The following is a 16,438-nucleotide window of genomic DNA, read 5'->3' as shown; positions in this document are numbered from 1 at the left end:
CCAACCACAGCTGGAATGTGCTCTGTCCGACTACAATCCCCTTACCCAAACAACATTATTGTTTGTGATTTGGGACCAGGACCAGACCTAGGGATTTTACACATCATATCATCCAGTCCTCACAATTCCCAGCAGGGAGGACAACTATTCTCCTCCATGCCCCACTGAAGGAATAGAGGGTCAGGCAGATTAAATCATCATCTCAGAAGACCCAGCTGATAAGTTGCAAAGTCAGCATCTGAACTGTTGTCATTTTAGCTCCTGTGGCTTTTCCACTAATAATAGTTGCTTCTTGGAGAGACAAACATGGGGGCAAAGTTGAGGCAGAGGGTCCAACAAGTATAAGAAAAAGACGGGAGTGGAAGATAGAAGAAAGAAGGTGAGAGAGAGAGAGAGAGAGAGAGAGAGAGAGAGAGAGAGAGAGAGAGAGAGAGAGAGAGAAGGAGGGAGAGGGAGAGAGAGGAGGAAGAGAGATGGGGAGCCTGATATGCCCTAGAGGGACATCAGTATAGGTCAAGCTCTTTGCTCACTTGGTTTCACGGTGGTTCCCTGTCCCTCATTGGCTGCCTTGCTGCATGGACAGCACCTTCTCATCCAACCCGTCCCAGGAGCCCTGGCCTTATCCTCTTCAGCGACAGGCCTCTCAGCCTCACAGGAAATGCTCTTTCTCTAATTGCCATTGAAACTTACAGCCCTCCCTTTTCCTGTAGGTGGGGTTTCCATAGGAAAAAGCAGCTTCTCTGCTTCCCCAGCTTAGTTACTGTTTGCAAGTCAGATCCCTGCATCCCGATTTACTAGGTCAAGTCTCTCTCAGACCAGTTCCTGCCCATCCCTGCTAAGTGGACCAGCTGGTGTTGCTGTGGAGCAGGAATCTCCTCTAGCAATTCATCAGTTTCGGGACCTCTCCAATCACTTTTGACAAAGATGGCCTTGCTTGCGAATCCTGCTTCTTCCAGCATCTTCTAATTATGGGACAAAGTTGTACCAGCGGGTCTGAAGCGGGAGATCCAGGCTGATCGAGCCTCTCAGGAACCACTCAGGGACGCGTCCTGCCTTTGAAGAGCTAGCTCGAGTGGGTTGAATCCAACTCTCTCTGCGGTAAGCATGATGCTACTTCTGCCATTCCTGCTAGGGCTCTTGGGGCCAGGAAGCTACTTGTTCCTTTCAGGGGATTGTCAGGAGGTGGCCACTCTCATGGTGAAATTCCAAGTGATGGAGGAAGTGCCATCCGGCACAGTGATAGGGAAACTGTCCCAAGAATGGGGAGTGGAGGAGAGGCGTGGGAAGGCAGGAGATGCCTTCCAGATCCTGCAGCTGCCTCAGGCACTGCCTATTCAGATGAACTCTGAGGATGGCCTGCTCAGCACTTCAAGCCGGCTGGATCGGGAGCAGCTATGCCGGCAGCAAGATCCCTGCCTGGTGTCCTTTGATGTGCTTGCTACAGGGGCTTCTGCCCTAATTCATGTGGAGATTCAGGTACTGGACATCAATGACCACCAGCCTCAGTTTCCCAAGGGTGAACAGGAGCTGGAAATCTCTGAGAGCGCCTCTCTTTACACACGAATCCCCTTGGACAGAGCTGTTGACCAAGACACTGGTCCTAACAGCTTGCATTCCTACTCCCTGTCTCCCAATGAGCACTTTGCCCTAGATGTTATTGTGGGGCCTGATGAGACCAAACATGCAGAACTTATGGTTGTGAAGGAGCTGGACAGGGAAGTCCACTCGTTTTTTGATCTGGTGCTGACTGCCTATGACAATGGGAATCCCCCTAAGTCAGGCACCAGTGTAGTCAAGGTCAATGTCCTGGATTCCAATGACAATAGTCCAGTGTTTTCTGAGAGTTCCCTAGCACTAGAAATCCCAGAAGATACTGCCCCTGGCACTCTTCTCATAAACCTAACTGCGACAGACCCAGACCAAGGACCCAATGGGGAGGTAGAGTTCTTCTTTGGCAAGCATGTGTCTCCAGAGGTGATGAACACCTTCGGCGTAGATGCCAAGACAGGCCAGATCATTCTGCGCCAAACCCTAGACTATGAAAAGAATCCTGCCTATGAGGTGGATGTCCAGGCAAGGGATCTGGGTCCCAATTCCATCCCAGGCCATTGCAAAGTTCTCATCAAAGTTTTGGATGTCAATGACAATGCTCCAAGCATCCACGTCACATGGGCCTCCCAGACGTTACTGGTGTCAGAAGATCTTCCCAGGGACAGTTTCATTGCTCTTGTCAGTGCAAATGACTTGGACTCGGGAAACAATGGCCTGGTCCACTGTTGGCTGAACCAAGAACTGGGCCACTTCAGGCTGAAAAGGACTAACGGCAACACGTATATGCTGCTCACCAATGCTACACTGGACAGAGAGCAGTGGTCCATATACACCCTCACTGTGTTCGCTCAAGACCAAGGACCCCAGCCCTTATCAGCTGAGAAGGAGCTCCGAATTCAGGTCGGTGATGTCAATGACAATGCCCCTGTGTTTGAGAAGAGCCGGTACGAAGTCTCCACTTGGGAAAACAACCCACCCTCTCTCCATCTTATCACTATTAAAGCTCACGATGCTGACTTGGGCATTAATGGGAAAGTGTCATACCATATCAAGGACTCCCCTGTTTCTCACCTAGTAGCTATTGATTCTGAAACAGGAGAAGTCACTGCTCAGAAGTCACTGGACTATGAACAGATGGCAGGCTTTGAGTTCCAAGTGATAGCAGAGGACAGAGGGCAACCCCAGCTTGCATCCAGCATGTCTGTGTGGGTTAGCCTCTTGGATGCCAATGATAATGCCCCAGAAGTGATCGAGCCTGTGCTTAGTGAAGGCAAAGTCACCCTTTCAGTGCTTGTAAATGCCTCCACGGGCCACCTTCTGTTGCCCATCGAGAATCCTAGTGGCTTGGATCCAGCAGTTATTGGTACAGCACCACTGGCTACCCACAGCCACTGGTCTTTCCTTTTGGTTACGATTGTGGCCAGGGATGCAGACTCAGGGGCCAACGGGGAGCTCCTCTACCGCATTCGAAGTGGGAATGATGCTCATCTCTTTGTCCTCAGCCCCTCACTGGGTCAGCTGTTCATTAATGTCACCAATGCCAGCAACCTCATTGGGAGTCAGTGGGACCTGGGGATAGTAGTCGAGGACCAGGGCAGCCCCTCCTTGCAGACTCAAGTTCTGTTTAGGGTCATGTTTGTCACCAGTGTGGACCACCTAAGGGATTCTGCTCGTGAGCCTGGGGTCCTGAGCACACCAGTGCTGGCAGTGATATGCCTGGCTGTACTGCTAGTCATCTTTGGGTTAATATTGGCGCTGTTCGTGTCCATCTGCCGGACAGAGAAAAAGGATAACAGGGCCTACAACTGTCGCGAAGCTGAATCCACGTACCGCCAACAGCCCAAGAGGCCCCAGAAACACATTCAGAAGGCAGACATCCACCTGGTGCCTATGCTTAGGGCCCAGGAGGATGAGGCTGATGAAGTTAGGTCATCCCACAAGGATACCAATAAGGAGGCATTGATGGAGGCAGGCTGGGACCCTTGCCTGCAGGCTCCCTTCCACCTCACACCAACCCTATACAGGACCCTGCGTAACCAAGGCAACCAGGGAGCTCTGGCAGAGAGCCAGGAGGTACTGCAGGACACCTTCAACTTTCTTTTCAACCATCCCAGGCAGAGGAATGCCTCCCGAGAGAACCTAAGCCTTCCTGAGTCCCCACCTGCCCTAGGCCAGCCACACTTAAGGCCTCTGAAGGTACCTGGCAGCCCCATAGCAAGGCTGGCTGGAGATCAGGGCAGTGAGGAGGCCCCACAGAGCCCACCAACCTCCTCTGCAACCCTGAGACGGCAACGAAATCTCAATGGCAAAGTGTCTCCTAAGGGAGAGTCCGGTCCTCAGCAGATTCTGAGGAGCCTGGTCCGGCTATCTGTGGCTGCTTTTGCGGAACGGAACCCCATGGAGGAGCTTGCTGGAGATTCCCCTCCTGTCCAGGTATCTCTAGCATGGGCAGCACTTTTTCTGGTCACCCTCGGAACACTACTAAAAGCATTAGATATCCTTATTTTTTCATATTCATCCTTAGACTCAGCCAGCACATTGTGATGTAGAAGTTAAGGGCACTGTAGCTGCGTTCAAAAGATCTTAGCAGTGAGATCCTGGACTAATTAGCTGTTTCTGAGCCTCAGTTTCCCTGATGGTGAACTAGGAATGGCAGTAAGAAGTGTGTGCCCTACAGAGTTGTCCTGAGGATCAGATCAGTTAATTCCTGTAAAGTACTTAGGCATGCCTGGCACATGTAGGCACACAGCAAAGGTAGTGATTAGGAATACAAACTTTGGAGTAAAGTTATGTGGGTTCAAATCCTGGCTCTACCTCTTCCCACCTGTGGCTCATAGAGGAGTTCCTCAGCTTATCTGTGGCAGGTACCCACTTCAGCAGCATGCTCATCAGTAAGACTGCATCAAAACAAAATGAATAGATCAATGGCAGGCGTGGCTGGACAGCAGTGTCTTCCTGGCCTGTAGTGTATGCTCAGCAAATGATTGCTGTCATCTCCACAAGGCCCCTCTCCATCCCTGCTCTCAACCTGATCATCTTGTCTAGGTAACCTCCCAGTGAAACAGTCAGGCCTAGGTGATGCTCCCTCTGGGGACTTGCTTGAGACCCCAAAGTTTCCCAGCTGGGGAGACAGTGGAAACAACTATCTGTCTAGTGAGGCAGATCCCTATTCAAACACAGCAACTTAGAACCGGAGAATGTGGGAAATGACCTTTAACCTCAGAGTCTCATTTTCTTCATCTACCAAATGGGAATTATGATGTTAAACTCACTTGGTCTCTACTGCCCTGGAAGGGAGGACTAATGGGATGATGGGCAGTCATCTGTTTCATGTCTGGGGATTTACTAAACACAAAGGGGAGGTCTTTTTCAGGGATGGTGCTTAATGCATCCCTAACTGCTTCTCTGACATCCAGAGAGCTTTCACTGGGCAAGGCTGAGCATCAGATACATATTTTTGTTGGGTCAGACAAGCAGCTCAGGTTTCTCATGGAGCAGAGACATAGCTTCTTTCCCAACCCCCTTCCCAGGAAGCCACTTGGAGGTAGTTTAGCTATTCTCTTAGGAATCTCACCCTGGGGCTCTCTGCAAACCCAGAGGGAACTACAGCCAACCAGTTCATTCACTCACTCACTCATCCACCAGCTGCTTTTAGGATGAACTCTTATGCCATGCCACTGGACATGACAGTAGGGAGCAGACAAGACACTCTGTGTGATGCACTGAAGCCGTGGAAAGAAAGGCACCCATTTGGAATCAACTAGAGGTCAAGAGTAAGATGCCCAATACCCAGGTCTCATTGACAGTTCAGTTGCACAATAGTCAGACCTGAGTTCAAGTCCCAGGTCTTGTTGCTTCGAGGACTGTGAGCCTCAGGTTCCATGTCTACAAAATGCATGGGACAGTATCATCTTCCTGCAGCTATTGTGTAGCACAGATGAGATTAGTTGTCACCAGGTAATCACTAAGTGCTACCTGGGGCTCTATCAACAAGCAATTCACCACGTGACCTCAGTCTCATCATTATACTGTTGAGGAAACAGGCTCAGAATCCATAAGCAATTTTCTAGGGCCATGAAGATGGGAGGTAAGGAGGGAATAGGTTTAGGGTATGAATCTGAATCCAACTCCAGAGTTTGGGTTCCAAGTGTGAAGTGACTCTCAATGGCAGAGCGCAGCATCGGGCTTCAGGTTGTGTTTATGCAGTATCACTTGAATAAAGGTGCTTCTCTTTTAAGGGCTTCTGGGCTTGGTGGGAAGGCAGACTCTACCTGAGACAGGCCACGGGGCCCTGATGCTCCCAAGCCACAGTGCAACCCTAGTCCTGGCCACCCAGAAGCGCATTTTTAGAGGTGACATTTCTGAATCTTAGTATCAACATTTCTACTTAGCACTGACAATGCTGTGGGGAATTTGAACCCACTTCAGAGATGAGAGATGATGAAGCTGAGGTCTCAGTAGGTCTCAAAATCTGAGAGTTCACAATCTAGTGACCATGAATGAGAGCTGGGTCTGTTTCCTCTCCCTCCAGGATCTAGGGGTATAGGGCTGACATCCAGACAATCCCCACTTCCCCCATCCTTCTGAAAAGCTATCGTTTTTCTAGTCTTTGAGAACCCCTTAACAGTAGCTGTCTTCACTTAATGTCCAGACCGTCCTGTCTCTGGAGGAATTCCTGTAGAGCTCCAGTCTCAGCAGGAGTTCCTGGCATATAGACAGAATTCAAAAAACATTTGTTGAATTGCCTGAAAGCCAAGGTTTGGTGGCACATGCCTATAGTTCCAGCCCCTCGGGAGACTAAGACAAGAGTTCAAGGGTAGCCTGCGCCACATAGCCAGATCCTGTCTCAAAAGACAAGCAAGTCAACGGTAATTTTTTAAAGCAGACCTCCTTACTGCCTGCTCCAAAATAGGTTTGAGACTGCTGCTCCCACAGACCTTGCCCCTCCCACACTCTGTCTCTGTCACTCTCTTCCCTGCCTTCCTTGTAAACCATGAACTTCCAAAGACAACCAGGTCCCCTTCTCATTCTTACAAGTCCCACGGAAACACTATGCCTGGCACAAAGAAATGCTTTTTAAATCATGCCCATTGGTTGACAGGGTGAATAAGTGAAATGGTTAAATGACACCACCATTTCTGCCCTCTACCATGCAGTCTTGGAACCCCCCCCACACACACACACACTCACACATATACACACACAAATTCAAGCCAGAATGCTTGACTACTGCTCAAAGGGGAAAATAACTCTTGAAGAGAATCCTTATCAAAGTAACAACCGCATGATCTAGAAATGCCTTTTTCCCTCCAACCCCCCAAGCCCACCAGTCAATCCAGGGAATGAGCTTATGGGGATGGATAGTTCCAAGGGTCCCCATGCTATCTCCTTCAGCTGCAGTGTCATAACAAATCTGGAAAGCACCCTCCCCCAGGTCCCTGTCTCAGTCACACAGGTCCATTTCCCCATCCCCCATCTGATCGCAGAAGCATCTGAAGCCAGAGGAAAAACTATAAAAAGAAAGCACCAGCATTGAGGGAAACATCCGGCGAGGAAGCGTGCTGGGTCGGAATTGTGTGGAGTCAACAGATTTTTCCTGTCTTGTAGCAAATCTCCCAGCTGCTGTCCTTGCTGCATCAGGGCCAATTCCAGCCCAAACCAAACCACCGAGGAAATAAATACTTGGCCAAGCCCAGCGGCAGCAGGTAAGCAGCATGTAGCACCCACAGCTCTGTCTCCTCCGGATCACTAGCCTACAGCCTTGGTGAGTGTGGAAGGATCAACACCATGTGAGCCCAGCCCAGGGGTTCACGCAGCACACAGCACCTATCCCCCCCTTTGGAGGCTCCATCCTGGGGCCGCTGTATCTATGATATTTACAGGTCCCAGTGTTGCTAAGGAAATTACTTCATCTCTTAGCTCTGACTATCTCCCCTGATTACTGGTTTGGTTTGAAACCTGTAACTTTTACTTTTCTTTCTATTGGCCTGCAAACATACTATATAAGGATGTAGATGTGAGGGCATGCCCCTGAGGACAATCCTGGAGCTAAAGAGACCTCAAGAGGATATCGAGTCCTATTCTTCAATATGCATGGAAAACAAACAAGCAAGCAAGCAAAAAAACCAGATTTTTCCTTCTGCAGGCTCAACGTTTGAGTCTGTGGGAAGAAATTTCCAACAGACCAGTGAACCGGATAAAAAGTTATTTTACATTTACTTATTTTGTGTATGAGTTGGGGTGTGTGTGTGTGTGTGTGTGTGTGTGTGTAGGACAGAGGACAGCATGTGGGTGTCTGGTCTCTTTTCCACCACACAGGTCTCAGGGATTGAACTCAGGGCATGTGGGTTTGGTGGCAAGTACTGTTAGCCACTGAGGCATCTATTTCATGGGCCCCATAACAAGTTTTAAATCATTGTTTTATGTGATACAGAAGAAGCCTTTAGAGTGAAGATCCAAAGACCCATCTTTAAGATTGGGTGCAGAGTTTCAGGGATACCTGTGAAAATATAATTGGCTAAAAGGGTATGAGCAAGTTGAAATTTAGACCAAGGAGGGAGTCCCAGCAAAGCTTATCTGAATGGATTCTTGGCTGCTCCAATGAGCATTCCCTGCTTTCAGGTATGAGCTAGGAGCTTTTCTGGAATGAGGGATTTATAACCTGCAATCAAGCTAGGCAAGTCAGAGAATTTCTTTATTGCCAATTCTTACACAGAAAGTAAAGGGGAAAGGTTTTATGGTTGGCTTTGGGAAAAGTTCTAGTTTCTATGACCTACTTTGGGAAAGGAATTCTAGATTGCTATCTATTGGCCTGGGGGGGTGGGAGCTCTGGGAGGTCAGAGGACCAGCTTTAAAGGCCTTCTTCACATTTTGACATGCTTTCCTGAACCCTAACAGTGCTCACATTCCAGAGTCATGGGTCTGGATTTAAATTCTTTCATAATTATCTAGTCCATGGGGGCCTTAGGCAAGCTGTAAAAATCTTCTGGGTGGTGAACGGGAATGATTCTTCTGTACAGGCTCCAATGGATGAGGGGCTGCACCTTGCACAGCAGGAGGCCTGACTTAAGGTAGTTGTCACCATCACCCCCAGCTTGCCACCTCCTGGCTGACCTCTTAATAGCACAGTGGGGAATGAGGACAACAAAAATCAAATAGGAATCACGGGCTTTGGAACCCCTCTAGGAGATTTTTCCTTTCACCTATGAGGTCTCATTTACTAAACCCCATGAAAGTTACTACTTATTACTCCCATTTCATAGAAGAGGAAACCATCAGCAGGAAGGCGGGGAATGTAAGATCCAGCTCACCCTGACTGTAAGCCAGGCTATGCACCAGCTCCTTGTATAGATGACAAATGACACAGATGCCATGAACAGACAGTTATGTGAGAATTCCTCAGGTGAAACCCTGTTGGCTTCTTCACAGGGCTACCAGCCCAAACACTGATGGTCCAGGTGGCAGGCCCGGTGGCCAAGCAGAACCTGACCTGGAAGAAGGTCCCTTAGGACCTGAGGAGGACCTTTCTGTGAAGCGACTCCTAGAAGAAGAGCTGTCCAGCCTGCTGGATTCCCATACAGGTAGGGATGTTCCGGGGTCAGCCCTGTTTCAGTGGGTGGGTTTCAGTGCCCATCATCCGCCCATGCACACACACACACACACACACACACACACACACACACACACACACACACACGCACTCCAGGGTAGTCCAATCTGCTATAGAGAGAGGTGTGGCCTGGGGAGGGGTGTGGTCAGCATCTTATTTTCCCTGCAGTCTCAGAAAGTGGTTATCTGTTTATTTAGTTTTGTGGTTGTGGTGTTGGTTTGATTGTTTATTGACAGGTTTCACTATCTATATGTAGCCCAGGCTGACTTTGAAATCCTGTCTCAACTTCCCAAGTGCAGGATCATAGTCATGAGCTACTGTGCCCAGCTTTCTCTTGTTTAGCGACGGGGTTCTACTTTTTACATTTTATTTATTTATTTTTATTTTATGTGCATTGGTGTTTTGCCCACCTATTTGCCTTTGGAAGGATCCCCTGGAACTGGAGTTATAGACAGTGGTGAGTTGCTATAAAAAGAGGACCCCAAGTTCTACTTTTTAGAAATCATTAAGAATAACAAACGGGGCTGGAGAGATGACTCAGTGGTTAAGGCAACTGACAGCTCTTCCAGAGGACCTGGGTTCAGTTCCCAGCACCCACACAGGAGCTCACAACTGTCTGTAACTCTAGTTTCAGGGACCCAACACACTTTTCTAAACTTCACGGTCACTAGATATACACATGCTACACACAGGCAGGCAAAACACTCATATACATAAAATAGAATATTTAAATCTTTAAAAAAAAATAGGAACGAGAATAACACAAGCACAAGGCTTGACTTAGGGTCATTGCTGAGTAAACAGCTACTTTTGGTCTGTGTATCAAGCACCAGGAAAGTCTACAGGTAGTCCTCTGGGGTAGATAATAGCAAATGCAATGCACAGGTGAACACAGGCTCAGGAAGTAAGCTGGCCTGCCCAGAGTCTCCTCAGTCTTGGCTGGGAGCCCAAACCTGAGAAGTATAAACTCAACTGCACCGTTGCTTTTGGCATATTTAAATAACCTTTCACTCCAGAAAAGAGACAACTCCTTAATGTGATAATTGAAAATAAAGAGATTCTTTGTTTTTCTACAAAATAAAGAAAAAGTGGTTTGGGTTAGAATGTAGCTCAATTGGTAGAGTGCTTGCCTGCTCCTGGGTTCATTCCCAAGCATGACATTAACTGGGCCTGTTGGTTTCAGCCTGTAATCCCAGGATATTCGAGCTGGAGATGGGAAGGTCAGAAGCTCAAGGTCATCCTTGACAAATTTGGGACTATTCTGAACTACATAATACCTTATTTAAAAATAAATAAATAAACAAAAAAACAAAAAAGGGAGGTGGAGGAAGGAAAGGAAAGCAATTCGTTTTAACTATAAACATAATATAAATTTTAATGCAAGACTGCCATTCAAGCACCTTCTGTGGGAACTGATCTACCTCCCTTAGGTGACGTACCCCACCCCTGACCATCCCATCCTCTGTTTCTGGAGTTAATTTATTTCCCCCTGTTCTATCTGGCTGCAAGGCATGGCAGCTTTTGCTCTCTCTGGGGCTAAACACCATAACTAGCATGGACAGAGTGCTTTTTAAGTGCAAGTCACCTACTGTAAGAGTCTTTGGAGAAAATATGAAGAGAAGGAGACTATCCATTATCCCCATTTCATAAAGGGAAATAAAAAAAAGCTGAAGATCAAGAGTATTTAACAATTTGCCAAGGGTCACACAACTAATGGCTATTAATATAGGCAATATGGCTCTAAATTTTAGAGCTGTGCTGTTCAGTATGGTAGCCACTGGCCACATAAGGCTATTTAAGTTTAAATAAAGTGAAGTTAAATAGAATGAAATGTTCAGTCCTTAGTCGTGAGAGCTCAGTACCCACATATGGTTGGTGGCTGTGGTTTTACATTTTATCATTGACCAGCTGTGGCTAGAACCTGTTGGCTCAATCCTTGACTCCCCACAGCCCAGAAGGCACTGGGCAATGTGAATTGGGAAGACCAAAACTGGGGCAGGAAAGACTTTGCTAAGAACTGGATGCCCCAGGGCTACTGAGACATGTTTAGGATTGGGGACTTGGAGATCAGACTAAAAAAAAAAAAACAAAACCAAAAACAAAAGCCATCTGAAGAAGTGATAACGATGACTCAGTGGGTGAAGTGTTTACCACAAAAGTTTGAGGATCTAAGTTTGGCTCCCCAAAGACCCATGTAAAAGCCAGGCATGAGAGTGTGCATCTGTAATCTGGGTGCTGGGGAGGCAGAGACTGGAGGGTCTCTGGGGCCTGCTGACTAGCTAGCCTAGCTGAATCACGAGCTCCCGGTTGAGTGAGAGAGTCTGTCTCAAAAACTAAGTTGGAAGTCAGGCATGGTGGCACATGCCTTTGATGCCAGTACTCACGAGGCAGAGGCAGGTGAACATCTGTGAGTTTGAGACTAGCTTGGTCTACATAAGGAGTTCCAAGCCAACCAGGGCTACAACGTGAGAGCCCATCTCAAAAAAGAAGAGAAATGGAATGGGACATCTGATATTGGCTTCTGGTAGCCTACACACACGGGGAGGGTGTATTTTATGAACATGAACTCACTGAATTCACTGAGCTCTCTGAATTCGTAATGAACGCAGGGAACTCATCACTTTGCAGCTCTTCTCACGTGATCCATAATTTCCCATTCTCCTCTGAAGTGGACCATGAATAAGGAAATGCTGGAGTCTGTACTACCAAGAATTCCAACTCTTATGTCTCAGAGTCTCAGGGAACTAATGTTTACAGTCTGCCAATATTAAGAGTCATTCATTATGTCCATTAATCATACAACAGACAACCACCAAATCCCAGGCAGGGGGGCCAGACACCCCATCCTGTACAGTTGAGAACTGAAGGCAAGAACCAGGGGGTCATTCACAGATTCAAACAAATGATTAGCTGCATGTTGAAATGACCTTTTCAAGTTGCCAAAGTACCATTCTTATAATGTAGGAAATATAGGCAAACAAAGTACAAATCATTCATACCCAGAGAATTTCAGTTAATATTTTACCCTATTTCCTTCCAGTATCTTCTTCTTGCACAGATTTAAAACAACTAACCTCAAACAAGCATTAAATACCTATTAACAATAACACATGTTCTCTCTCTACCTCTCTCTGATCTCTCTCTCTCTCTCTCTCTCTCTCTCTCTCTCTCTCTCTCTCTCTGTGTGTGTGTATGTGTGTGTGTGTGTGTGTTTCATAAGCAAGAAAGTGGGTTTCCTTTTTTACCCCTCCTGCTTTGTCTTTGATTTTGGGGCTGGAATCCATGTTTATTTGTTGTTATTTGAGAGAGTCTTACATAGTGGCAGCTGGCCTAGTGTTCTGTGTAACTTATTCTATCCTGGAACTCCCAGTAACCCTCAGCCTCCTGAGTGCTGGGAGCACAGGCATGTGCCACCCCACCCAGCTCCTAGAGTATTATTTTGAGACAAGATTTTCTGATGGAGAGATGAGGAAAGAAGTGTGATGGCGGCATGGGAATCTAGGGAACATCTTTTTTTTTATGCCACCCACACCAGGCTGCCGCTGCTGCTGACACTTCCCTTCCTCAGGACAATCCTCAGGCAGGCAGACCCTTCTCAGCTGGACACTAGGCCAGGACAAGTATCAGTGTGAGCGGGAGGAGATAGGGGCCAGGTGGAGACAGTGCACAGGCCCTGTCATCCCTGGGAATTCCAGAGGTGGATCTGAGGAGCACCAGGGGCAAGAAGGCCATGCTTCCCAGAGAGTGGGTAGGGTTGGGGAGTGCCAGGGCCTTCAAAGTCATCAGACCTAGGGCCAATCAGTTTTGGTTACCTAGAAAACAAGACTTCTTTGAGGGTAAATTTCCTCCTCCTTAAAATAGAGATAAGACTTTTGACCTCAAATGCCTGAGAAGGTGAAATGAGATAATTTTGCAATCTCTTGGCATGTAAGCAGTTAGTAAGTGGTCATTATTATTTCTTCCTTTTTTCTTCTTGTTTTAGTGATAGGGTCCTTGGATGGTCTGGAACTTGAAGTATAGATGAGTCTGGCCTCAATTTGCTGTGACTCTCTTGCCTCAGTTTCCCAGGTGTTAGGGTACCTGGTGTGTTCCTCCATGCTCAAACAGACTATCTTTCCTCATGCCACCAAGCTCTTCCGGCTGCTTTGGTCAGCAGCTTTCCTGCCCAGGGAGCTTGCCCATCAAGGCCTCTTCCTTCCTGTCCCGTTCTCACCCTACTGTGTCCGCAACCATTTCCTTTTCCTTCTTTGTCCACTGCTGTTGTCCTTCTTACAGCCACACCCCGCCTGGCTTCCCTGCCCTCACGGTGTCCCTCCTTCCTCTGCAGGTCTGGCTCTGGACAAGCTGAGTCCCCCTGACCCAGCCTGGATGGCGAGACTATCGTTGCCCCTCACCACCAATTACCGAGACAACTTGTCTTCCCCTGACACCGCAGCTTCAGAGGAACCAAGAACCTTCCAGACATTTGGCAAAACAGCGGGACCCGGACCCGAACTAAGCCCAACAGGCACTCGCCTGGCCAGCACGTTTGTCTCTGAGATGAGCTCGCTGCTAGAGATGTTGTTGGAGCAGCATACTGTGCCAGTGGAGGCTGCATCTGCGGCTTTGCGGAGGCTCTCAGTGTGCGGCAGAACCCTCAGCCTAGACCTAGCCACCAGTGGGGCTTCGGCTCAGGGCTCAGAAGCACAGCTGGGTAGAAAGAAGGCAGAAGAGGGCAGACTTGGCTGTGACAGGAATCTATGAACATGGTTGGTTGGGATGCCTTTGGATCCAAGAACCAGGTCCCCTGGAAGATGTTAGGGTAACTCAGGCTTTGAGGCTCTCACAGAGCGAGCTGGTTTCTAAAATTGTGGAACTCACTGGCCAGAGATACCTCTAATTTTAGGGTGACTGATGCTGTATCCCACAGAGGAGGACTAACAGGTAATTGGCCAAAGCAGACCTTGTAACAAACGCTGTGGCTGAGCTTTATGGAGGACAGGGACAGCTTGTTTCTCACCAAGGAGTTTGTGGTAAAACATACAGAGTGTTAAGAGTTGGCCCTCAGGAGGAGCAGATGCCACAGAGTGTAGAATCATAAGCATGGAGGTAGCCTCACTGGAGACTGAAGGCAGAGGGCTGGTTCCTAGAGGAGCCAGGCAATGCTCTCTGACCTACTAATGAAAAAAACCAAAAAACCAAACTACAGTTCGTTCTCTTGTTTGCCGGAGTACCAGAGTGAGGTCTGTTTGTCATCTAATTCCTGGCATGAAACTTCTGTTGTGTCATGGCAAGAGTGGGTCACACTGGTTCACAGTGACAGGTACGCAGGTGATGGACATGTGTCCTTGACCCCACTCCACTATGTGATCCAATAATATGTTTCTCAGCTGGAAAATCGGGATTAAACAAAGCAAGACTGTAAATAGAGTATTTATATGAGCCAGGCACTAGGCTTTCATTTGATTATTTTCCCCACAGTGCTAGGCTGGTGGTATTATTATACCCATTTCACAGATACGAAGCTTGGAAAAGTTGCCTGTCTTTCCCAGGAGTGCGCAGGGAGTAGAGGCAGAGCCAGGATTTGTGTTTAGGTTGGCCAAACACCAAAGCCCATGCCATCAACCATGGCACTAGATCTCCAACCACGGAACAGAAAAGGTAAAGTTTCTGAGATGAAGACTTGCAGATAGAAGGCATTCAGGCCTATATGGCTATCTGCTTACAAGCATGGGTTGAAAGGAGCTTGCATCTGCCCAATGCCAGACCCCCTTTCCAGGGAGTGGCCTTTCAGATGCAGAAGTCATCTTATCTGGCTCCCCAGTTGGAGAAGTCTTTCTCTACTGACAGGTTTGGGTCTGGGAATTGAAGCCCGAGGATGGTATGTGAACTGGGTCTATGAAATCCATACTGACAGCAGCTAGACTTTCAGGGCTGGGAAGAGTGAAGAAATAGCTAATATGTTCCCAAGGCTTTTTGTCCCTGGAAATTTCCAAGTAGTCACAGCTAGTTTAGGATAATATGGAGGTGCTCTCCTGGACACTAAAGGCAGAAGATAGTGTCTGCCTCACGTATCCTCTTCAGGGCCAGCCATGCTCTCACAGAAGGCTGGTGACAGTTGCACACACTGGGAATGCGGTGTTAGTCCATCTTACAGATGAGCCGTATGAGACCAGAAGTTAAGCATTTCAGAGGCAATGCCTGGGTCTCTCAATGCCTCACTCCAGGTCAGGGTGATCATAGGAAACCTGTGACTTCCCAGCTGGTTCACAGAGCTGCTGGGTTCCAGGCTACTGAGAGAGGCTGTGAAAACCAAGCAGACAGACATTCCAGCTTGTCCAGCCAGATGCCTGGCATAGATGACACTAGAGATACTTGTTAAGTGGATATATGAATGAATAAATGGGTAAACAAATGCTTCAGAGTTTCCCTTTATTTATGTTGACTCTCCAGGTAGGACTTCATTGGGGGGGGGGAATAGTTCTATTATGTAAAAGCAAAGCCTAAAGACTATAGTACAAAACTAGACCATGCTGATCTCACAAGTTATTAGTGGATTTGCAGGTAGAGGAGAGATGGAGTGGGGGGATGACCTGGGGATACTGGAACCGTGGCTGAGGCTCCATCATTAGAAACACTAAACCAATCTGGGCAGTGGTGACACACACCTTTAATCTCAGCACTTGGGAGACAGAGGAAAGCCAGTCTTTGAGTTTGAGGCCAGCCTGGTCTACAGAGTGAGTTCCAGAATAGTCGAGGTTACACAGAGAAACCTTGTCTCCACAAAAACCAAACCAAACCAAACCAAAAGAGAGAGACAGAGACAGACTAAACCATTGCATCACTCTAGTTATAAAGCTCAGGTATACCAGACAGAATTTTGTATAAAGCCCTGCATACCAGACAGAATTTTGTACACATTTTTATCTGAGCAGAAGATACAAAATTCTCATCAGTTTCCCAAGGAAATATATGACCTGTGGGTCTATGCAGCATGGCTCCGAGACACTAAACTATTTGCAGACACATACAGGGTCTGAACTTTTCACTGTCTCAACTCTTCCTTAGAGTTCAGGATGACCTTAAAATCTTGATCCTGCTGACTACTGTCTAAGTACTGGGATTATCAGTTCATGACTGTCACACCCAGCTCTCAGCTCTTCATTTTATAGCCAAGGACATGGAAAGATGAAACAATCGGAGACTTGCACAAGGCCACACAGCAGGTCTTCTGAAAAGCTAGGATCTGGGAACAGGAATTTGGAATTTAATATATTCTACATTATAGTGTGGTTTTAG

At 47.6% G+C, this 16,438-nt stretch overlaps 1 protein-coding gene across 1 annotated transcript; it reads left to right on the top strand.

The window, feature by feature from the left end:
- The first annotated feature begins 726 nt into the window (after positions 1 to 726).
- Pcdh12 (protocadherin 12) lies at positions 727 to 15,555 on the top strand. Its single transcript, XM_051200759.1, has 4 exons — positions 727 to 3,984; positions 7,159 to 7,256; positions 8,980 to 9,131; positions 13,488 to 15,555. Exons 1-4 carry the CDS (start codon positions 1,105 to 1,107, stop codon positions 13,901 to 13,903), a joined length of 3,546 nt encoding a protein of 1,181 aa, XP_051056716.1. The 5' UTR covers positions 727 to 1,104; the 3' UTR covers positions 13,904 to 15,555.
- The last annotated feature ends 883 nt before the right edge of the window (positions 15,556 to 16,438 follow it).

Source organism: Phodopus roborovskii, unplaced genomic scaffold, assembly GCF_943737965.1.
Source record: "Phodopus roborovskii unplaced genomic scaffold, PHOROB, whole genome shotgun sequence".
NCBI lineage: Eukaryota > Metazoa > Chordata > Mammalia > Rodentia > Cricetidae > Phodopus > Phodopus roborovskii.
The sequence above is the reverse complement of the archived record's forward strand: the minus strand, read 5'-3'. Positions and strand labels throughout refer to the sequence as shown.